At 37.6% G+C, this 25380-nt stretch overlaps 1 protein-coding gene across 14 annotated transcripts in view; it reads right to left on the minus strand.

Moving 5' to 3' along the window:
• The window catches only part of ZEB1 (zinc finger E-box binding homeobox 1), a 206474-nt gene that overhangs the window by 6142 nt on the left and 174952 nt on the right, over positions 1-25380 (minus strand). For all 14 annotated transcript variants that reach the window (XM_053572698.1, XM_053572707.1, XM_053572697.1 and 11 more), the window contains 4 exons: positions 21484-21645; positions 11258-11460; positions 7531-7636; positions 823-2633 (listed from right to left, as the gene is read on the minus strand). In XM_053572698.1, the coding sequence (XP_053428673.1) occupies positions 823-2633; positions 7531-7636; positions 11258-11460; positions 21484-21645 (2282 nt within the window). The remainder of the gene's footprint in view (positions 1-822; positions 2634-7530; positions 7637-11257; positions 11461-21483; positions 21646-25380) is intronic.

The following is a 25380-nucleotide window of genomic DNA, read 5'->3' on the forward strand; positions in this document are numbered from 1 at the left end:
AACAAAAGCAGTAAATACACATTTGAGCAGGATACTGAAATAATTATTTTATACAAATATTTGTATAAAAGATCAAATTTATCTCTAGCACTTATTTGATTCTTTCAGAAACTGATGGAAATTTGAGGGAAACATCAACATTAATGGCATAGAAAAAGCCTTCACAATAAGACATACAACAGCTTTGTGTAAAACTACCATAGATTTTGAGCAAGACAAGTTCAAGTGCTCTTCCCGGACAGAGTAAATATTGTTCTGGTTAACTTCCACTGTAACTAGTGAAAGAGGAAACCCATACAGCGGCTCATAGCCACATTTCCTCATATATATTAATTATGACTAAAGATTTTATCTGTAGCTTATAAAATCAGTAAATTCACCATGTGAGTTCCCTGTATACTTAATTCTTATTTAATTAAAGCCTTTTACGAAGAGAGGTGTTAGTACATAAAAGTGATAGCTAAGTCTGCTATGTGCTATGAACACATTTTTATTAATGATCATAATCAAGGCAGAAACTATTACTAATTTTAGGAATTCAGCTATAGAAACAGAAACCATTATGATTATTTTAATTTTTCTTTTCTTTTTTATTTCTAACTTCAGATAGATATTTAGCTGAGGCTTATAAAATCATTTTTCAAAGTAGGATAACATTTCAAAGTTTAAAAGGATAACAGTATCTTGGATTAACAAACAACAGAAGACATCGTGCCATGACAGTTGGTAATGACTTAGTTGGCTCTACAGTGACTAATTTTTATCAGAAAGAGTTAAACTAGCATTTTACTAGCCAGGTTCAGGACGGGGGTGATTGCTTACCTGATTACCATTTGGCTGGATCACTTTCAAGGGTGGTTCCTGGACTGCAGGGCTGACCGTAGTAGAGTATGTGTAAGCCACCTGGGGGATCAGAATGGTTTGCTTATTGGCAGCTAGTGCTCGTAAGCATGGGACACTGCTCTGGTCAGCAATGGCCACGATTGTGGGCAGCTGGGCAGTGACCGTAGGTAGAGCAATATTAATGGGGTTGGCACTTGGTGGGATTACATTTACAACTGGTTCTGAGTCTGTAACACCACTGTCCTTTTGTGGCTCCTTTTTTGCGCAAGACAAGTTCAAGGGTTCTTCCTGGACAGAATAAACACTGTTCTGGTAAACACTAGTGATAGTTGACCTTTCCAGCAATTCTCCCTGTTGCTTTGGTAGCGAAAGATCAAGAGGTTCTACTTGTGGCTCTTCTTGTGCACCCTCTGCTGTGTACAAGTAACCCTGTGCATTTCTGGATGAGGAAAGGTTTAGAGGTGATGGGGATGGTGTACTACTTCTGGAACCATTGCTGGTTGATCCCACTGGTAAAACGGGAGAGTTTGTCATCTTCGAAGGACTCTGGAGATTTACTGTGCTGTCCTGGGGCTCATTTGCATTCGCAGACTGAGGCTGATTATCGTTCTTTGCGGGGATATTTACTTTGCCTGGTTCAGGAGAAGATGGTTCCGAAGACTGCACTGGAATCTGTCCAGCTTGCATCTTTTCAAACCACTTTTTTACTACATCCAGTGGTAGATTTACAGAATCAGCAATTTTTGAGAGCTCTTCTGCACTTGGTTGTGCGTTCAAAGCATAATATGCTTTTAAAAGAGACAAGAGGTTCTTTAAAGGTGGTTGACTGGGGGACAAATTGCCATCTGCAGTACCTGATGAGACAGAGGACTCGGGCTTCTCAGCTTCCGGGGCAGGGAGTGGAGGGGGCTGAGCAGGCTGCTTCAGGTCATAGTGCTTTAGTTCTGGAAGTGCGTTAAGGTCTCCTGGACAGTCATCACACAGAAGGCAAGTGCTATCGTTCACTCCCCCTTCAAAGCTTTTGTCCTTCTCAGATTTAACAGTAAGATCTTCTGGTAGCTTTTCACTCTTGCAACTGTTTGTGGGGACCGGATTTTCTTTTTTTAAATTTTGAGGAACAACTTGAAGTTGGCTAGGCTGCTCAAGACTGTAGTTGATGATGATTTTGGTTGTTCCATCTTGATCAACCAAAGGAAGACTGATAGCTGAAATAACAGAATGGCCACCTTGTTGTATGGATGAAGCACTGATTGTTTCTTGTTCTTTGGATGCAAGATTGGCTTGATTATTCTCCAAAACTTGCCTTATTACATTACCATCTACTGCCACTTTCAGTACATTCTGAATATCACTTAAGTTGATACTTATGGGAGACACTAAACCCACTGTTGGCAGAACAACAGCTTGCACCACACCCTGAGGAGAACTGGTTGCCTGCAATGGGCCACCACCACTGAATACCCCGTTTTGTAAAGGGGTTGAACAGTTGATTCCTGAAGCAACCACTATGGGTTTGAATTCATAATCCACAGGTTCAGTTTTAATTTGGTTTACAGAAAGTTGTTCTTGAAGGGGTTTATTCTCTATCTTCTGCCGTATCTGTGGCCGTGTGGGACTGCCTGGTGACGCTGAGAGAGATGGTGAGGAACACTGAGACGTCTTGAGTCCTGTTCTTGGTCGCCCATTCACAGGCATCAAGCTGATACACTTTTTACTGCTTATGTGTGAGCTATAGGAACCAGAATGGGAAAAACGTTTCTTGCAGTTTGGGCATTCATATGGCTTCTCTCCTAAACAAACAAAAAATTATATTCACCGAATTATTAAATATAATTTTTTGAATCCACATTTTCCTTAAAACAAGCAATAGCAATTTTTAAAAAGAGATCCCCCTACATGCTTGGAATACTATTTTATTTAGAATCATTATTGTAAGTTCAAAACCTACAAAAATGTTATAAACACTAGTAAAACCTTAGTCTGAACTACATATGCCAGCCAATCAGGGAATCTTCTCAGAACACATATAAAATATTTCTGCCAACTTTTACAACTTCAAATAATTCTCAACCCCCCAAAATAATTATATTCTACTCTTTTAAATAATATTTTTCTTATCTTGTTTCACCAAACTACATACATAGTTTAATGTATTTTACTCTAGTTAACCATCTGTGGGAGAAATATTAGAAGAAAGAAAAGGAAAATCTCCCATAAGACTTAGTAGGTATGAATATCATCTCTTGATTGATAAAAATTCTTGTAGACATGAAGTTTCTTGAAAAGACTTTTCCTAATGTGAGGAAAACTTTAAATATAAAGTATTATTATAAGTATTTGCTTATTAAATGGGAACGTATAGACCCCTCAAGATATAAGTCCTAGTGAGTATGCAAAGCACCTTGAAATTTCAATTTTTGTGACAGTGGATATGGTTAAGACTTGAATTTTATATTAAAACAGATACTACCATGGAAAAAAATATAACATTTGTATCAATTGTTAGAAAAAAACACCACAACGTCAGAGATGCTTCTTGCTTGTGGAGGGAGGTCTTGCTCAAGCTGCCTCCCTAGACTCTCCAGGGGTACGGGGCATTTATTCTCCTTGGCCATCAGGGGTACTTTGGGAGAAAATGTTGAAAAGCAGTGAGGTACATGGAATATATTTATACGAACCTAATTTTCCACTTTAGTCCCTGTACAGTTACAGTTCATTAATTTGCAATGTCCACATTACAGATGGTAAGAGTCAGGGAGGTGGCCCCTCTGGGTCTTGCTTGCCATTTGTCCCTCGCATCTACCACAGCATAGGTCACACAGATGCTCCTTAGGCCTCTTTCGGGTGAATGAATGGGCAACTGTTGAATTATGAAGTGTGATGCTGATTTGTCTACTCAGTATCAAAGTAAGTATCTCCTCCCTTCCTTTTTAAGAATTAAAATGAAACCCTCTAGTACAGCCTCCTTTTCAATAAGGAGCTCATCTCACATCGCCTTTGACATCAGCTGGTCTCTGCTTCAACTCTGTTAGTAAATAGGAGGTTATAACCTAGCCCTGCACAAGAGGGTCATATCTGGTTCTGATGAGGACCAAGAATTTGGGATCAAATCCTGGCTCTGTCACATGCTATTTTCTGATCCTTTTCCAAGCCTCAGAGTTATGGTGTGTAAATGTAGAAGCATTCTCAGTGGATTGTTAGAGAGGTTTTGTGAGATTACACAGAAAAACCCTTACTATGCTTATCAAGTGTTAGTGATTCTTTTATAAAACATTTCTACCGAGACAGGCTGAGTCAGCTTGCTAAACTGCCTATTTCCCTGGCCTAGTCTCCCTTTCTACTGCCACAAGGAATGAGCGCAACTTTTCTTCCATAAGCCAGCCTTTCACTTTGATAAAAAGCTGCCATATGGATCCCTAAACTTTCCTCATGCAGGTTAAATATACCCAGGTCCTTCAAACACTCCTCACAGGATGTGGTTTTCAGAACTCTTACCTACTTGTTAACCAACCTCTTACATTCTCCAGCTTATCAGTTATCTTTCCAGCGAAATGTCTGGAATAGGATTTCAATACTTACAATGCATTAGGTCCATGTTTCCAATAGAGGTAAAACAAGAGAAATATTCTAATATAACTCTAGTTTAACATTTTTAATTACTTGATAACATTTTTAGATTAACTACATGCTAGTAGTCCTTCTAGAGATAGTAAGAAGATAAACATCTATAATACAGACTAAATTGATCTTTTTGAAAGGCAGACAGAGCAGAGTCTGGAATCAGTGACCACATCACAGTCCCAGTTTGCTATATACTAGCTAAGTGATCTCGGGCAGGTGCTCTTTTGTCTCAAATCTGAGTAGAGGTATGGTAGTCTTCTCATCATGGCTCAGTGCCTATACACGGAGTTCAAATAATTCTTAACACACATGATTATACACAGGGCTCGTTATTAAAATTTTATAGTATCAATATATGGCAACAATGTAGGCAATGGTAGAAGTATCATTTTGGACTCTGATCCTCAGCATATTTTAAAAACTCATCTAAAAAAAAAATTGGTGCCTGTGACTCAGTGAGTAAGGCACCAGCCCCATATACCGAAGGTGGCGGGTTCAAACCCAGCCCCGGCTGAACTGCAACCAAAAAATAGCCGGGCGTTGTGGCGGGCGCCTGTAATCCCAGCTGCTTGGGAGGCTGAGGCAGGAGAATCGCCGAAGCCCAAGAGCTAGAGGTTGCTGTGAGTCCTGTGTACATCATGGCACTCTACTGAAGGCGGTAAGGTGAGACTCTGTCTCTACAAAAAAAAAAAAAAAATTAAAAAAAAAAAAAATTAAAGAGGTTTCCTGAAGGAAATACAATTCATCCCTTATTAGATATTCTAAACAGTGCTTTTTAAACTACCTGTGATGAAGGACTAGTTGGTTTTTTTGATTTCTTTTGTTTTAGATTTCCAATCTGCTGTGGACCAATAAAATGTCAGAGCAATATTTTGGTATAACAGTTCATAAATACTCTCAAGTTTTGTATTTATCTCTTCAATAATGAGTAACAAATGGTTTGCAGACTGGCACCAGTCCTGAGATGACATTTTGGGTAAGGCTTGAAAACCTCCCCAGAGAGCTGTACACTTGGCCTAAATCCAAGAGGCCACTCTGGAGAAATACTGTTTATAATTTGTACTCTGGTGAAATATCACTGGCTTCTTCTATTGATTTAAAAAGAAACCCTACTAAATTTTTTGCTGTATGATTTTATAGATTTTTCTGAGGATAATGTACCAATACATTGTATTTTGCTCTTTCGTCTTTACAAATGCTCCAAGGAATGTTTCCTGGGGACTCAGTATCGGAAATAGTAGTCCTTTTCTAGCAACTGATTCTTTTTACTCACAGACACCCTGGGTCTTGGTTACTGATTGTAGTTTTATTTTTTTTTTTTACTTTTAAGTCTTAGAGCCTAATTTGTCGTCCACTTCTAACAGGATATAAAGGACTTCATATATTTATTTTTTTTTAATAGTTACTTCATGTTGGTTTTTCTTAATTTTTCTTATATAATTTTAAATTAAAATTATTGCTCTATTAAAGGCATACAAACCTCATATTAAATAGTTTTGAAAACAAGACAGAAACAAGTACACAAGGAAGGAACAGTGCAGAGGAGTTTTGTGTTCTACGATCTGGCCTAAATTTGCATTAGCTTTTGAAGCAGTGAGTGGCAGCATATTGTCAGCTTGTACTGAGCTCTGGACCATTCAAATTTACAACTTGATTGAGACTCGTTTTTAATGCAGGATTCTGCATTTGAATTTCAACTTCTTGTTTCTAGACTAGTACTGTGTTATGATCCATGCTTCCCAACTTTGTATCATTTATAGGTATCACAGATTCTCCTCCACGCAGTCTGACAAAAGGACAAAATGACTATTACTCTAAGCTTTATTTCATTTTCCTTCTTCTACTCCAATTTCAACATTTGAAGAACTCTCTTGAATTAGGTATAACTCTATTACCTTCAAATCATCTCTGCTAAGAAGGCAGGCTACTAAAAATATATTATTGATGAAAACTGTTCAATAGTATGGAAGCTAAGAAATAGGTTTCTGTGGTGACTGACAACTTCTAATTTTCAGAAACATTAATTGATGTGTGAAAATGAATGAATGTTTTGGTAAGAATCTTGGTTTGAGCATTTTCAAGTGGTAACTTTGGCGTATTTAAGGGTTAACCTCAAAGAGCAAACAACACTTTTAGAAATGCAGTTCCAAAATAAAACAGAAATCACCAACCACTTTTCAGAAAGCCAACTGTACTATTTTGTAGAAAGATGTTTGTAAAATGTAATGTCAATACAATAATTTTCACAAAATAAGCAATGGGAAAACATCCGTAACTTTCCATTTATAACTAATAGTTCTTTTTCATTATTTAAATCCACAACAACATAACAAAATTAGTGGGGAGATGCACAGATTTCATGTGCATCTGTGAATGTGGGATACTATTAAGTTTTCTTTGTAAGCTTTTGTTCAAATACAAGTCTGTAAAGAAATGCAAATATAGCTCTTTGTTTACTGCGTGTTTCTAAAACAGACATAATACTTCCATCACATAATATTCATCTTGTTAAGTAATACTTTATGAAATGATGTGGAATAAACAAATGAAGACGGGGAGCAGTTTTCTCCTGACTTTTCTTCAATGCCGCAGTCCTCTGCTCACACGCTCTTCATGGCTGCCTCTGCCTTCCCTCTCCACCGTTTTCTTATCTTGAGTTCCATTTCTACTTTGCTCACATTGAGGATATCCTCACCTCCTTATTTCCCTGCGCAAATCGTATCTATGTTTTTTCATTCCCTTGTCAAATGTGCAAAGGAGGCAATGAAATTAACATTATTCAGAAAGCCGAAGTGTTTTCAGTTTGTACTGTTAATACAGGCTACATTATTTTCTGATGAGGAACTCTGGAGTACGTCACATTATATTAATTTGATGTCTTTTAGTCAAAGGTTAAAAATCTACTAAGATATCAATTATTTACTGAAAGCTTCTCCATATTAGTTTTTATCCTAAAAGAAAAGTGAGGAGTTCCTGATCATGTATGTTGATCTCATGCGATGAGGAATTTATTTAGTACCACACATGCTATGATATTCAAGGTGTAGAAAGCAAACAGATATTTACCACTGTGAATTCTTAAGTGCTCTTTAAGGTGATGTTTGTATTTGAAAGCTTTTCCACATTCAGTGCACTTGAACTTACGATTACCCCCAGACTGCGTCACATGTCTCTGTAAGAAAAAATTGGTATTTTATTTATAAAGCAAAAGAACTTTACTGAAGAATCTGTAATATGCTAGAAGTCATGTTTCAGGTGATTTCAGTGATTGTTTTATTTCTTAAAGCCTTCCATTTGTAGCAGTTACAAAAATCTAACTAAATTTTGGATGGTGATGCTGGGAAAAAAAATTGTCGTATAGAGAAAAATTTCCACTTTCTAATTGAAAGTTTCAGGGTTGTACTTTATTATAAACAATATAGTGTTTAGCAAAATTAAAGTAATATACACTTTACTAGGAGACAGAAATTATCCTGTCTGCATTCTAACTTAAGATGAAGAAACTGAGTCTGAGAATACTCAGTCATCTCTCTGAAGCACAGTTACTCAGTAGAAGAACAAAGTCTCTGAACAGAAGGGAAAGACAGGTTTTTCTAATACTTAATCTTGCCTCTTGTATATGTTTAATATTACCAAAACTTACTTTAAATCTGATAATTAAAAAAAATACTTTCTCTTTTCAGCCAAATGTTGACTACTCTAATATCTGCCTGGTTTAACAAATTCCCAATTTTATATACCTCAAATGTAGTCTTTACACTTAGATTAATCTTGCACAAGCACTGAATTGTACCAACTCCTACTCAATGAAACTCTGAAGGATCCCCACTCACTCCTGAATAAAGATTCTGAGTCTAGGATTCCCAGATGACTGCCCTGGAGTTGCTGGGTGATTCTTCACTGGTTCTCCACGAGACGTCCACACCTCAGTCACTTAGCAAAGTCACAGCTTTTTGCACATACTGCTCCCTTCTCTCTCCTTGCTTTGGTTTACACTATTTCTTACTCCTTGGCTATATTTCCCTTTAATTCTGACTCTTAGGATTCTATCCATCTTTTTTAAAGGCTTAACTCAGTGTCACCTGCTTCATGCTCACCCTACGTGGGATTTCCCTTCTGCTATCTTTTACATAGGACGGAAAGAGAGTAAGTACTTATTCTGTGCTGGGCCCTACTTCATCCAAACCTGTGCTTAGAATACCAAACATATGGCATTTATATACCTATTTATATCTCTAAACCTCTGCTCTCAACCCCAGACTTTTATAGCCAACCTACTTTTCTGATATTGTCAGTGGCGAGGTGGTAGGCATCTGAAACTTAGCATGATTAGTATTAAACTCTTAATTTCCCCACTGCGAACGGACTCTTTCCTTAGTGTTTCCTGCCCATCTTTATTCATTTGGTTATTGCTCAGGCCTCAAAATATGGAGTTACCCTTGATCCATCTTGCTCTCTCATACCCTTGCCCAATCCATCAGTAAGCCATCTGAATACACTCCGAATCCAGTGTTCCTCCCTGTGTCTGCCATCAGAACTTCTGGCCTGGATTACAGCAATAGGCTCTAAATGGTCTCCCCGTTTTCATTCTTGTCTTTTTCATCTATTCTCTACCCAATTGTCAGTGTTCTCTTAAAAAGCCCCAATATCCTTCACAGGCTTCCCCATCTGACTGGAGAATAAAGTCCGGCGTCTTTACCGTGGCCTGGGGCAGGGCCTCTCTCTGGCCTCACCTCTCTCCCCTCTACTCACACTGGCCTCCTTGCTGTTCCTAGGGCATAGCTGGCAGGTTTGGCCTCAAGGCTTTCTGTGTTTCACTCGTTCCCTCTGGCTGGAATGCCCTTCCCCAATATTCCCCGACTGGGTCCTTCATTTTATTAGGTCTCAGTTCAGATGTCCCACTCCCAGAAAAGGTCTCCCTACCCTGTGAAAACTGGGAGCTTTCATCACTTCCCGTCCTCTTCTCCTGCTGTTTTTTTCTTGATCCTGCCTGTTTATTATTTCACTGGTGTTTCACATCACCTACTAATACATGCTCCCCATAGTCAGGGACTTTGTCTTTTTCACTGTTGTGCCTTTTAACACCTAGAACAGGATCTAACACATAATATAACAGAAACTCAAATATTTGTTGAATAAATAAATTAGTTAAGACATGGAAATGCTTATCTTGTAGTTGCAGTATGATTTTCAAAGGCCAGCAAGGTAGACAATCTGCCCTTTCGTTTATTACCTCATAGCATTGCTTCCAAGACCTCCCAGTTATATTTCCTCACATTATTGGTCTCCAAGTTTGTCATAGCTTCTTCCTGACCTCAGTCTGACTCATTTACACATAAAACCCATTATGTTTGTACCTGGCACAAAAATCAGCACAAGATTGGCTTTCATACTCATCAAAGATTTTAGTTTGTTTTCATAATGGCAGCGTTTGCTTTCATCACCAGTTCCGTCAAGGGCTCCACCATAGACTGCGTATCGAGGCAGTGGTTACTAATGGGTCTGCTTCCTGAATGTCATATGAGTAGGTCACTTGCCAAGCCTTCCCTACACTGCGGTCCTGTCAGGGCTCTGAGATAGATGAACCACAGTTCTGTCCCTGGTGAGATTCCTCAGTAGGGTGTTAGGTAAGCAGCGGGTATTTGTCCCCTGTGCCAACTCCTTCCTGCTCATGATGCTCCCTCCAATTTTGAGTGCTCTTTTATGGACTTCACCATTATCCTGTGTAATCTTGGTTCTGTTCTCCCTGATTGCCATTCCCTCCCCATTATCTTGTTACTTCATGCGTATTGTTGCCAAAGTCCTAAGCAAACAGGTTGACCCTGTTCAATAATTCTTTTTCTGTTATTTTTTGTTGTTGTTGTTTGAGTTAGCCATTGTCTTGGCAAATGGTCTAACTGTTTTTTTATTGGAAATGTGGCTTCTGTTAGGTACACCTGCAGAACAAAGTTCTCACACACTTGGGCATGTAGATACTCATAATCTTTTGGTATAAGAAACTGGACAGGCACCCCAGCCTTGACGTAAACCTTCACAGACCCTGTGTAGTTGAATATTTATTTGGTTTTTAAAGTTAGTGTTAAGTAAAAGTTAATTTAGTTGTTGATAGTTATCAGGAGCTTTTAAAAGGACAATTGGAAAAAGCTTATTTGGCTTCAATCCTTAGAGCCAACAGTTTAAAAGTAACTTACCATTATAGTTTAACAGTTTAAATGTAACTTCCAGAAATTGGGGGACAATGATGTAGAAGTAGAATAAACCATATGAAAACTGAGACTTTAAAATAAAAAAATATAATAATTAGATTCTTAGAGGAGGCAAATCCTCTTAGTATAGGGAAAAAACCCATAGTAGCTTATACTGAGATTAAATAGTCACCGGTCCAAAGAAAATTAAACTTCACTGGTTGACTTTACTTTCAATTTGGTTAGTGCAGTGTGGTTCATGTAACCAATATTTATTTTTCCTACACTGAGCATTTTAGTAGAATGCAATTTGAAATCTTCTAAACTTGGAGAATTGTTTTGGTATAAGCAAAATAATTCTACCAAGATGGAAAAGATCCTACCTGAAAAAAAAAAAAAATACTTAGTTACCTGTAAATAATATTCCTACTTTCTTTTAAACTCAGAAATGACCAGATAATTCAAATAAATAATCACTCTCACTTTTATAAAGCTATAGATAAGGTACTGTCCTTTAAATTTTTAAATACATTAAAACCCCAGCCTTCTACTGAGGGCTGAGTCCTCAAAGTTTAGAAAGCTAGTAAATCTCTCAGTCATTCACTCACTTGATCTCTTCCTGATTTATGTGATGTCATGTGACGTTCAAGTTGGGTTCTGTATGCAAAGGTGTAACTGCACAGGGAGCAACTGAAGTTATCTTCATTCTTTTCATGGCGATACTTAATGTGTTCCTTCAGAGAGGTAAAGCGTTTATAGCCTCTGTCGCAATACGGACAGGTGAGTAATTGGGAAAATGCATCTGGTGTTCCTGTAAAAGAAATCATACATTTTTATAAACTGAATCTTTTAGAAAATATTATCACAGTTTCACATACTAGAGAATATTATAAAAGAAAATTTCCCAAACATCACCAAAGATTCTGACACACTGCTTTCAGAGGGATATCGGACCCCGGGTCGCCTCAACTGTAATGATATCATTTCTATTTAATAAATGACAAAATGTGGCTGGGCATGGTGACTCATGCCTTTAATCTGAGCACTTTAGGAAGACAAGGCAGGAGGAAAGCCTGAGGCCAGGCATTTGAAACTAACCCAGGCAACAAGGCAAAACCCCAACTCTACAAAGCATTAAAAAAGAAAATTGGCTAGGCATGGTGTCATGTCCCAAAGTCCCAGCTGCCTGGAGGGCTGAGGCAGGAGGATCACTTGACCCCAGAGCTTGAGGTTGCAGTGAACTATGGTCCCACCATTATATTCCAGCCTGAGTAATAGAAGGAGACCTACTCTCAAAAAAAATAAAAATAAAAAACAAAAGAAAGAAAATGTGAGGCCCAGAACGGTTAAATAAAGTCACAGATTCAGAAAAATGAAGTCAAGATTGAAACATAGCCTGTCTAACTTTGAGGTCGCTCTCTTCTCCACTAAATTGTAATTCTTCCCTTCTGTTGCATAGTTAACTAGACCAAGAAAAATGAAAGTAAAATTGAAATGTAGATTAAATTTGTAAATGTATACATATTGAAGTGGAATTGTACTCTACAACGTTGAGTCTTCTGATTTTGAATGATACTATAAAGGAATTGTCATCAGATAGTAAGTAATATATAGTCAGGCTATGCTTCCAAGACTGCCTTGCAGGTGGGTATGGCCACATAATTAAGTTCAGACTAAGATGGATGTGTATGGGGCTAGGGAAGAAAGTGTGATGGGGACCAGATCAAGGCCTGGCACATAAAGACCCCCAATGTGTGACCCTTCTTGTTCTTTCCCTGAAAGATAAATAATTGACAAATTTGCTGTATAATTGTATTATGTATGGTTATAGGTAACTTTCAGAAAACAAAGGCAAGCTGGATAAATTAGAGTTTACTGAATGAACTGTTTTTACACAGATCTGTCTAAGCCTGACAATCCTAAAATGTAACACTTTGCCAATTACTATTATTTAACTAAGAGGAGATTTTTGTATTTGGCTTATTTCTCCAAAGAAATAAGTTCCTAAGTGATATCCTATTGTAAACATCATCTCTACTTGCATTTTGAATTCCTTATAGAAAAACAGATATCCAAAGATAATTTCATAAAAATCTCCAAATGCTTTATAAACATATATAACAACTTCATTGTAATTGAAGTCCATATAAATTAAATGACTGGCTTAACCACCAGTCTGCAGTAATAGACTGAGCACTTGAACTCTAAATAGCTATTCAATTACACTGGGGTAGGGGTGGGGGGCTTTAAAAAGGTTGGCTAGAGGCATCTGGTACTCCACCTCCTCCATAATAGAACCAAAACAATGAGTAGATAATTACACTTTGAATAGATCATCTAAGAGAGAATGCTGGAATTAAAAGGAGACTGAGAGGCACCCCCTGAAGCAAAGAGGAGAGACCCAAGAAGCCTTCTGTACCAGGAGTAGCTAAAACCTGCAGAGGCTTCCCAATTCAGGGACAGAGCAAGTGAGAGACCCCAGCAGTCCACATTCCCACTGTAGACTTCTGAAATTTTTGCTATGAAAGAGACCCTCTTAGGCCCTGAGACTAACATAGGGAGCAACCTGCTCCAAAGAGGGAGTTCACCCCCAAGCCCTGAGCAGTCACAGCAAGGGGCCATCGTGAGAGACCAGCATAGCAGTCCTGTAGTCCCTAAATCTTCACATTCTTGGAGCCCTACTGACAGCCCCTGCCCATGGCCACCGCTGCTGTTGGTAACTGCAGCCAGGGCCAAAGCATGAGCTGTTGGTAGTGATCTTGCTGCCTCAAGCAGTGGAGTTGAGTGCATTTTCATGTGCCCCAGGGACAGATTCCTCCACATGTATAAGCTACTACATCGAAGCTAAAAAGCAGGAGCCACTGCCAACAACCCCACTGCCCTGAGGTGTGGAGCTGCCACACATTTACAAGGGCCCTGCAGACAGACCACTGTGCCCACAGGCACCACTTCAGGCTGAAGCATGTTCCCAGCTACTTGCTGCCACTAAAAGCAGCCCTGCCCTCCACAGTAGCAGGGGCACAGTGCAACTGCTGCAGCCCCCACCTGAGCATTTTGTTGGAGGTCTGCAGATCACCATGCTCCTGTCTACCACAGCCAGTGTCTACACACAAGCAGGAAATTTAAGGATAGGGCTGCTTGGCCCAGCTCTGCACCTCACTCCCAGCATGAGGAGACCATTCCAGGGCCTAAGGATTGCCCATCCCAACCAACACTGTTGGCACCTAAGCACTCCTTCTAAGCCCTGAGGTTGGGCCCACCTGGTACAATCACAGCTCTTACCCACCTGCACAAGCCACTAGGAAGCCTGGGAACTGGCCTGCCCAGCCAGTTCAGCCTGGTATAGCCACCACCAACACCACTTCTCCAACACTGCTGGAGAACCAGAAGTTGTTTCACCACTAACACTGCTGTTGTCCAAAACACACCTGCTGTCCGGGGGCCTGAGAACCTGCCCACCCAGCTGGCACATTGCTGCTACTACTGTCCCTGAGAAAGCTGTCTGGAGGCCCAAGAATTTGCCCATTTGGTCCCATTAACACTGGGTGTCAGCATAGGCCGCCCTTGGGCCCAAAGACAGGCACACTTGGCTTGCCACTGCCACCACTGGGGCCCAAGAACTGCCCACTAGATCTTCACTCCCAGAAAAACTTCACCATGGCCTCCACTAAAACTGTACCATAAGCCATGAAAGAAATTACAGATACCACTGATATTGTTTAGAGCCAAAGAAATAATATAAAAGCTACACTACAGCATGTACCCCAAGCAAAGCCAAAGTGCCCTATTCAACCAACACCACAAATACATCTTCAGGGAAAATCCTTCCCATGAAAGCAAATCCAAAAAATTAGAAGAAGTGACCAGATATGCAGACATCAAAGTAAGGATGGAGGAAACAAGCACAAGCAAGAAAATATGACACCTTCAAAGGAATACAATAATTCACCTAGAAACAAATTCTTACCAAAAATAAATTTACAGGGAAGGGAGGGGAGGGAGAGGATGGGTGGAGGGAGGGTGATTGGTGGGACCACACCTATGGTGCATCTTACAAGGGTACATGTGAAATTTACTAAATGTAGAATACAAATGTCTTAACACAATAACTAAAAAAATGCCGTGAAGGCTATGTTAACTTTTTTGATGAAAATATTTCAAATTGTATATAAAACCAGCACATTGTACCCCACAATTGCATTAACATACACAGCTATGATTTAATAAAAATAAATAAATAAATTTACAAAATCCTGGAAGAAGAGTACAAAATAAGATTTAAAAAGCTAAGTGAGATGCCAACACACACACACACACACACACACACAAATACAAAGAAACTAGTAAAACAATTCAGAATCCAAATGAAAAATTTACCAAAGGGACACATATCATAAAAAAGAGCCAAACAGAAATTCTGGAACTGAAGAATTCATCAAATAAAATACAAAATATATTTGAAAGCTTCAATAATAGACTAGAACAAATAGAAGAAAGAATTTCAGAACTTTAGGATAGGTCTTTTGAAATAACCTAGTCAGACAAAAATAAGGAAAATAGAATATAAAAAATCATTAACAAATCCTACTGACATGGGAAACCACGAAGCAACCAAATATTTGAATTTTCATTGACCTAGGAGGCAAAAAGAAAATGAGAAAGATTGAAAATCTGTTTAATAAAATAGTATCTATAAAATCCCCAAATTTAGCAAGAGATTTATACATTTAGATAAAGGAAGCTCAGGGATCCCCAAATAGATAGAATTCGAAAAGGTCTTCTCCAGGATATAATATGGTAAACTGTCAAAGAAGAACGAATTCTAAAAATAACAAGATAAAAACATCTAGTCGTTTATAAGCAAACCTCAATCAGACTAACAGCAAATTTCTTAGTAGAAACCCATAGGCCAGGAGAGAATGGGATAACATATAGGAAAAATCTGCCTGCCAAGGATACTATACCTGACAAAGTTATCTTTCTTAGGTGAAGATGAAATAAAGTCTTTTTTAGACAAGCAAAAGCTGAGGTAATTCATTAAGACTGGGCCTATAAGAAATGCTTAAGAGTGTCCCACACCTGGTAGCAAAGGGATGATATCTACCATCAAAAAAAAAAATGTACAAAAGTATAAAATCCATTGACAGCAAACACAAATAAGGCAGAGAGAAAGGACTCAAATGTTGCCACCAAAGCACAACGATAAACAGAGAGAACAAAAGAAAGGATACACAAAACAACCATAAATCAATTAATAAAATGATAGTATAATGCTCACACATGAATAAAAACCTTGAATATAAAGAGATTAAACTTTTCACTTAAAAAAATAGATGGGCTGAGTGCAGCTTTAAAAAATGACTTATCTATATGCTGCCTACAAGAAAATGATCTCACCTATAAAGACAGAAAGTGAAAGTGTAGGAAAAAAAGTTCTATGCAAATGGCAACAAAATGTAAGCAGAAGTAGCTATACTTATATCAGATAAAACAGACTGTAAGTAAAAAAAAAAAAAAATAGACAAAGTCATTATATAATGGTAAAGGGATCAATCGAACAAGAGCATATAATTCTAAGCATCTATGCAACCCAAACTGCAGCACCCAGGTATATAAAAAAGTGAGAGATACAACCTAACACAATTCCAGTTGGGGATATTTAAACTCTACTGTCAGTTTTAGATAATTGAAACAGAAAATTAACAAAGAATCACTGGATTTAATCTGTACTTTAGAAGAAATGGATCTAAAAGACATTTACAGAACATTTCTTCCAACAGCTTCAGAATATATGTTCTTATCAGCACAGAGAACATTCTCCAGGACTGACCATATGTTAGGACACAAAACAAGTCTCAACAAATAGAAAAAAAATCAAAATCATATCAAGTGACTTCTTAAACCAGAATAAGATAAGATCAGAAATGAATGATAAGAAAAACTTTGGAAACTGTGCAAATATGTGCAAACTAAGCAACATGCTCCTGAATGACCACTGGATCAAGGAAAAAGTAGAAATTAAAAATTTACTGACAGAAATGAAAAGTGAATCACAACATACCAAAACATATGTGATACAGAAAAAGTATTGCTAAGAGGGAAGTTATAAAAGGGAAGCAACAAATACCTACATAAAAACATATTAGTAGAAAGATTTTAACAAAACAATCTAATGATGTACTTTAAGGAACTAGGAAAGAAAGAACAAATCAAACTCAGAATTAGTAGGTACAAGGAAAGAAGTAATAAAGATCAGATCACAACCAAATGACATAAAGATTTAAAAAATGATACAAAGGACCAACAAAATGAAAAGTTTTTGGAAAGATAAATATAATCAATAAACCACTAACTAGACTAACCAAGGAGAGAGAGAAGACCCAAATATACAAAATCAGAAGCAACAAAGGAGACATTACAACCTATACTACAGAACTACAAGACATCACCAGAGACTATTATGAGAAACTATATACTAACAAACCAACAAACTATAAAACTTAGAGGAAGTGGATAAATTCCTGGACACATACAACCTACCAAGATTGGATCAAGAAAGAAGGAAAAGCTCAACACATTAATAACGAGTAATGAGATTGAATCAGTAATAAAAAGTCTTCCAGCAAAGAAAAATCCCAGGACCAGAGGGCTTCACTGCTGAATTCTACCCAACTTCTAAAGAAGAACTAACAAAAATTCCCCTTCAACTATTTCAAAAAATTGAAAAGAATCTCCCTAATTCACTTTATGAGACTAGCACTCCCCTGATACCAAAATCAGAAAAAGAAACAACAACAACAAAAACTCAGGCTGACATCTCCCAATGAATATAGAAATAAAAATCTGAACAAAATACTAGTAACTGAATCTAAAAGTACATCAAAAAGATAGCAATATCATGATCAAATGGGATTTATCCCAGGAATAAAAGGATGGTCCACCATATGTGATCAATAAATGTGATACATCACATCAACAGAATGAAGGACAAAAACCACACTGTCATTCAATAGACACATTAAAAGCATTTGATAAAATTCAACACTTCTTTATGATAAAATGTCTCAATAAACTAGGTATAGAAGGAATATACCTCACACAATAAAGGTCATATATGACAAACTACAGCTAATATTATACTGAATGGGGAAAAACTGAAAGCTATTCCTATAAAAACTGCAACTAGACAAAGCTGCCCACTTGTACTACTTATTCAACATAGTACTGGAAGTTCTAGCCAGAGCAATTGGGCAAGAGAAAGAAATAAAAGGCATCCAAACTGGAAATGAAGAAGTCACACTGTCCCTCTTGATATGATCTTATATCTAGAAAAACCTAAACTCACTAAAAAACTCTTAGATATTTGCAGGTTATGTCTCCAACAAAGGTTTAATAACCAGAATCCACAGAGAACTCAAACGCATTAGCAAGAAAACAACAAGTGATCCCATCGCAGGCTGGGCAAGGGACTTGAAGAGAAACTTCTCTGAAGAAGACAGGCACACGGCCTATAGACATATGAAAAAATGCTCATCATCTTTAATCATCAGAGAAATGCAAATCAAAACTACTTTGAGATATCATCTAACTCCAATGAGACTAGCCTATATCACAAAATCTCAAGACCAGAGATGTTGGCGTGGATGCGGAGAAAAGGGAACACTTCTGCACTGCTGGTGGGAATGCAAATTAATACATTCCTTTTGGAAAGATGTTTGGAAAACACTTAGAGATCTAAAAATAGATCTGCCATTCAATCCTATAATTCCTCTACTAGGCATATACCCAGAAGACCAAAAATTACATCATAACAAAGATATTTGTACCAGAATGTTTATTGCAGCCCAATTCATAATTGCTAAGTCATGGAAAAAGCCCAAGTGCCCATCGATCCACGAATGGATTAATAAACTGTGGTATATGTACACCATGGAATATTATGCAGCCTTAAAGAAAGATGGAGACTTTACCTCTTTCATGTTTACATGGATGGAGCTGGAACATATTCTTCTTAGTAAAGTATCTCAAGAATGGAAGAAAAAGTATCCAATGTACTCAGCCCTACTATGAAACTAATTTATGGCTTTCATACGAAAGCTATAACCCAGTTATAACCTAAGAATAGGGGGAAGGGGGAAAGGGAAGGGAGGGAGGGGGGAGGTGGGTGGAGGGAGGGTGATTGGTGGGATTACACCTGCGGTGCATCTTACAAGGGTACATGTGAAACTTAGTAAATGTAGAATGTAAATGTCTTTTTTTTTTTTTTGTAGAGACAGAGTCTCACTTTATGGCCCTCAGTAGAGTGCTGTGGCATCACACAGCTCACAGCAACCTCCAACTCCTGGGCTTAAGCGATTCTCTTGTCTCAGCCTCCTGAGTAGCTGGGACTACAGGGAATATAAATGTCTTAACACAATAACTAAGAAATGCCAGAAAGGCTATGCTAACCAGTGTGATGAAAATGTGTCAAATGGTCTATAAAACCAGTGTATGGGGCGGCGCCTGTGGCTCAGCGGGTAGGGCGCCGGCCCCATATGCCGAGGGTGGCGGGTTCAAACCCAGCCCCGGCCAAACTGCAACAAAAAAATAGCTGGGCATTGTGGCGGGTGCCTGTAGTCCCAGCTATTTGGGAGGCTGAGTCAAGAGAATCGCCTAAGCCCAAGGATTTGGAGGTTGCTGTGAGCTGTGTGACGCCACGGCACTCTACCGAGGAAGATAAGGTAAGACTCTGTCTCTACAAAACAAACAAACAAACAAACAAAAAAACAAAACCAGTGTATGGTGCCCCATGATCGCATTAATGTACACAGCTATGATTTAATAATAAAAAAAATTTTTACCACAAAAAAAAAAAACAACTCTTAGATCTGATGAATAAATTCAGTAAAGTTCTAGGATCAATACAGAAGAATCAGTTGTGTTTCTATATGCAAATAATAAACTAGCCAAGAAATCAAGAAGTCAATTTCATTCACACTAGCTGTTGAAATATAAAATACCTAGGAGCAAATTTAACCAAGGAGTGAAAGACACCTACAAGGAGAACTCCAAAAGACTGATGAAAAAAAAAACTGAAGAGAAATTGGAATTGGAAAATCTTCCACTCTGGATGAAAAATCCTCATGGATTGGAAGAATTAATATTACTTAAATAACCAGATTGCCAAAAGCAATCTACAGATTCAATGTAATCCTTATCAAAATATCAATGTCATTTTTCATACAATTAAATTACATTAAATACCTGAAAGTAATGAATACTTCAATTAACAACATTTTCTATAATTCAGACTTTTTCCTAATACAGAATAATCAGCTCCCCACTTTCTAGGAAATTTTATTGATTTCATTTATGGCATACTTTATAAGTTTTTACCTTATTAGATCTGTGTAGTAGAATATTTCTTTGGTTTTCTTCTCCCCCTCCCCCCAGGTCCCTTGCCTTGTTTTTTTTCTTTTCAGTGTGGCTTTTAGAATGTTTTTCTCACATTGAAATTGTACACATATACATATGTATTAAAAATTTTCTATTTCCCTCTCATTTCTATTATAAATCTACCGTTTCTTCCAGTGAAATGGTAACACATTTTCTTCAGGAGAAAAACAAACAAACAAACAAACAAAACAAAAACCAAGAAAGTAGAAATGTTAGAACCTTACAGGATTACAATACCTATAATTCTGAACTCTCAAACTATGCAAATGGATCAACAGAGAGCTAATGATTAGGCTGAAATGCAGTGTCTCCAGGGCCATAATCTACATTCTTCAGAAATGTGTTCATTTGACACACTGGAGGAAACAGTTCTAGAGTGCCCTACTGTTTCCTTTGTTATCGATTTAGTTACAGAAAACCACATCTATTCTGAAGTGAAACTTCTGTTTTTGTTCTTTTTTTCATAGTTTATTCCTGATTAAAGGAAGATACAGCTGAATTTTTGCAATGAACTATATTTTGTTTTTTATGTCATCCTTCTCTATTTCTTCCCAAAACTTCAAAGTTGATTATTTGAACACTAAACTAAATATTTCCACTCAATTAAAAATTGTGGAAAAATAAAATCAGAGTTAAGATCTTAACACCTTCCTAACAGTCACTATGTTGCCCTCGGTAGAGGGCTGTGGCATCACAGCTCACAGCAACCTCAAACTCTTGGGCTTAAGCAATTCTCTTGCCTCAGGCTTCCAAGAAGCTGGGACTACTGGTGCCCGCCACAAGGCCCGGCTACCTAAATATGTTTTAAGTAACTTCCTAGTCTTGGTACAGATGTTTCATCAAATTTCTTATAGGAGCATTTGCATGCTATTTTCATGTGTTTATAGTGTGTGGTGGGCAGAAGGACTATTTCTTTTGAGAAGAATCTGAACTCATTTTTACTGCACTTTCCCTATTCTATATGTTGACTGTTCGTATCAGAGAGGACTTCAGCAGATCCACAAAAACCATTATCTCCCCTAGGTTAGCATATTTTGACCCAGACAATAATGTTTTTGTTGGCTAAAAGAATAGTAGAAAAGAATCAAAGGGCAGTAAGGGTCATCCTAGTTCTCATTTCTATTGTCTGCTGCACGTGAACAAATAGAAACTGACGCTCACGTACTGTTCTAGGTAGTCCATGTGTGGTGGCATTACCACTATGTATATGACATCCAATAATTTATTCTTGTTATCACAATGATGTCCTATTAATAAAATAGATTACCCTCTATAAGCACCTGCAATAAATTTTGGTCCTCAAAAATGTTCCCTATAGATTCCCAGAATAGAGAAAAAAAATAATGGAAATAGTAATCCTTTAAAGAGAGAAGGAAAACAATAGTTAAGGTCTATTTACCATTTTCATCGTGACCACTGGCTTCTGGTGTGCCTTGCCTCTGGTCCTCTTCTGGTGCCTCAGGATAAATGACAGCAGTGTCTTGTTGTTGCAGGAACTCTTCAACATTAGGATCATGGTTTTGCTCATTTTCTGCATCTGAGTCGCATTCATCATCTTTTACTAAAAGAAATGCATAGTTTATGAAGAGCAATTTCACCAAAGGTCTTATAAAGCTTTTCTAAGTAAGAAATTATCTTGGGAGAACACAAAATTGTTCTGGAATTTTTATGAAATATTAACTGAAAACTAAAAATGAATTCCACTTAGTTTTGTTGTATTCTAGTAAGAAGTCCTTTTGCATTATAAATTAAAAATCCTATGAATGTGTGAAATTCTTCCAATAGCTCTTTCAAGTTTTAGAAACATACTTCTATTCAGTTTTATTAATAACGAAAACAGAGAGAAAGTAATATAGTTGACTGAGTTATATCTTAATTAATGATAAAGCAAGGAAAAAAGAAAACTTTACTTCTCCAAGGCCACCCTCCTAAAAATCTATCATAATGTTTATTTAAAGTTGCAGAGTAGTCCCCCTTTATCCAGTGTTTCACATTCCATGGTTTCAGTTACCTATAGTCAACTATGGTCTAAAATCAGGTGAGGATAGCACAATAAGATATTCTGACACAGGGAGAGATTACATTTACATAACTTTTATTATAGTATATTATAATTATTGTATTTTATTATTAGTTACTGCTGTTGATTTCTTACTGTACCTAATCAACAAACTAAAGTTTTTCATAGGTATGAATGTATATGAATGTATAGAAAAAAACATCATACAGTAGAAACTCTGTAGTTAACTGCCTCCTTAAATTGACCAGATTTTCACAGACCGGGCATGCACCACATGTACACTTCAGGCCTAGTTCTTTACGTTGACCACCTCTGTATGTTGCCAGTTTGCTCCTTTCCTGTGGGTGGTCAACTTAAAGAGGTTCTATATATATATGGTTTATTATTCTCTGTAGTTTCTAGAGTTCACTCTGTGGGGGATTTAGAACATGTCCCCCACGGATAACAGGGAACTCCTGTACTTTAAGTCTGACTCATCCTCATATAAACAGGTTCAGTTTGGTTATATGATTTCTTAGAAAATGGCTTTAACAATTATTTATAGTTAAAAAAATTTCTAACTATATTTCTACCTCAATAAATGCTTAACTCTGGGATTAAGGGAGAGCCAATCTTTCTCCAGTGAGGTTTAAGAGATGACACATGTTTTCACTCTCTGAAGAAGCAGCCCGAGGGATGCCTCGTCTCTACAATTCACTGCTGCACTACGGTCTCCCAGTCTCCAGCACTGGCCTGAAGCAGCCCCAGCGGTGTCACTCTCTACATCGCCCTGCTGCACTACAGTCTCCCAGTCTCCTGCACTGGCCTGACGCAGCCCGAGCAGTGTCACTCTCTACAGCACCCTGCTGCACTACGGTCTCCCAGTCTCCTGCACTGGCCTGAAGCAGCCCCAGCGGTGTCGCTCTCTATAGCGCCCTGCTGCACTATGGTCGCCCTGTTCTCTGCACTGGCCTGAAGTAGCCCCAGCGGTGTCACTCTCTATAGCGCCCTGCTGCACTACGGTCTACCAGTCTCCTGCACTGGCCTGAAGCAGCCCCAGCGGTGTCACTCTCTACAGCACCCTTCTGCACTACGGTCTCCCAGTCTCCTGCACTGGCCTGAAGGAGCCCCAGCAATGTCACTCTCTACAGCACCCTGCTGCACTACAGTCGTCCTGTCTCCTGCACTGTCTCCAGCCCATGCTGGTGGCAACAGCAATGTGTTCATGTCATTCCCGAGTGTTTCGTGACTAACTTCTTTTTAGACTTAAGATTCAACCGTCAGTTCTAAATTTGTAAAATAGCACTTCCCAGTACAATAAAATTGGGCTAAATTAAAATGGTGATGTACAGGCATCTTTTTGTTCCATACTGAGTAAGACAATCTTGCTAAAGCTCCTGCATAGTAGTAGTAAGAACTCCTCAGGGTGGCTGCTGTTTAAAATCTGAGAACAAATGACATCATAATAATGTTGAGCCATAATTTTTTCCTCCTTTTTAATACAGACAACAGCTATCAATTATTTAGCAACTGCTATATACTGGTAACTGTATTTAGTTCATGCCAGTAGCCACCAAACTGGGGTTATTGGATCCAGAAGTAATTAAGAAGTAAGTTTGTACTGTTGGTTTTAAGAGTTAGTTCCCAGATCCTGAGCTTCCAGGATATCCCTTCTTCACACCCTGAAGGTTTTTCTCCCTTTTCTCCCTTTTTCACAGTATCCTTTGTTCTTACTTTCTCAAAAGAAAAAAGTGAAAAAGATGTATTTCTCCATCCATCCATTAAATTAATATGGTATATTGCCTTGTAAGAAATTCCTGGGTACAAATGGTGAAAAATTCAAAATACCTTTTAGGTCAAAGCCTCTTCAGTGATTAAGGAAGGCAACATTAAACCACTATAGGTTTTCCAGTCTTTCCTGTTTCCCTGGACTTCTATTAGTCATAAAGCATGGCAACTGAAGATGATGGGAAGGTGAAATCAACTATATTCTATGGCAAGAGAGAGTCAGGGCAATTTTCCTTTAATGATTTCACCTGTTCAACCCCTTAACTATTATTAAAAAATTTGTTGCTCAAGAGATTGATGAGAGCAAAGCAAAGAATATTCCCCAAGCATCATTGCTAGGATAGGTCATTAGCTGGAACAATAAACATTTCTGAACAGCTAAAGCAATAAGTCATTTCCCATTGAGGCTTTTCAATGCAAACTCAATTTTTAAGTTAAACTAGATAAATCCCATGAATGAAATTTATATTTGATGTGACTTCTTATAGGTTCCATTTAGTTAGATTTGATTAAGACAGTTAAAATGTTTATTTCAATTAAGCAATCGCCATCTTATAAAATGTGTACATTTTCTATCCTAACAAAAATTATACATATTGATGCTAGAATGATGACTTTTTAAATAATTTCAGAATTACACAGTCAGTATTTTATACATAAATTTTGCTACTTTAATAATTTATAAACTTACATATAACAGTGATTATTTCTAAGTGTACTTATCTGGAGACAGATGTTTATAATGTAAAAATTAGATTTGTATCATATCATCTTAATTTGACTTCTTTACTATTTTTATAAGATATATTCATTTGTACTTTATGTACTCTGCATTACTTATCATTTCTATATCCCTCATACATTTCCTTATTGAAGATATTTTATAAATCTCTCAAACTGTGTATTGATACATTTACTTGAATTAGGAAAAAAAGACACTTTATTTTCCTGACAGAAAGCCAGTCTGATTTGGTTGATTGGTACTAACAGTGATGACTGGCTTTACTAGTTATGATATTAGGTAGAAATTTTCCAGAAATTGGGTGAAGTAAGGTATCGATCAAAAGATAACACATGTAGTAAAAGGATTTTTATAAAGAATGCATTGGCAAAACATACTGGAATTTACTATATTTCGATATCCCTGACCACTTTTGAAAATATCAAACAAGATGAATATAAGTAAGAGAAAAAATTAAGAAACACCAAAAACCAAGTATCACTGGTCTTTTGATGAACACTGGTAAAGTATTTCTGGTATAAGTCCCAGAAAATGAGGGAATGAATAGAATTCTAAAGACTGGGAAATAAATCCTTTTGCAAATTTTGTTTTTTGTTTGCAAATCCCTTATATATTTTTTTTTCCAACAAAATTGAAAAAGTGATTGGAGAAGGAGCAAGATGGCCGACTGGAGCCAGCTTTTGACAGAAGCTCCTGTCCAGAGGGAAGGATAATGACCAGAAAGAACCCAAGAAAACTGGGAGCTGAGCTGAAAGAGCAGAGTGATA

Source organism: Nycticebus coucang, chromosome 20 (assembly GCF_027406575.1).
Source record: "Nycticebus coucang isolate mNycCou1 chromosome 20, mNycCou1.pri, whole genome shotgun sequence".
Taxonomy (NCBI): Eukaryota; Metazoa; Chordata; class Mammalia; order Primates; family Lorisidae; genus Nycticebus; species Nycticebus coucang.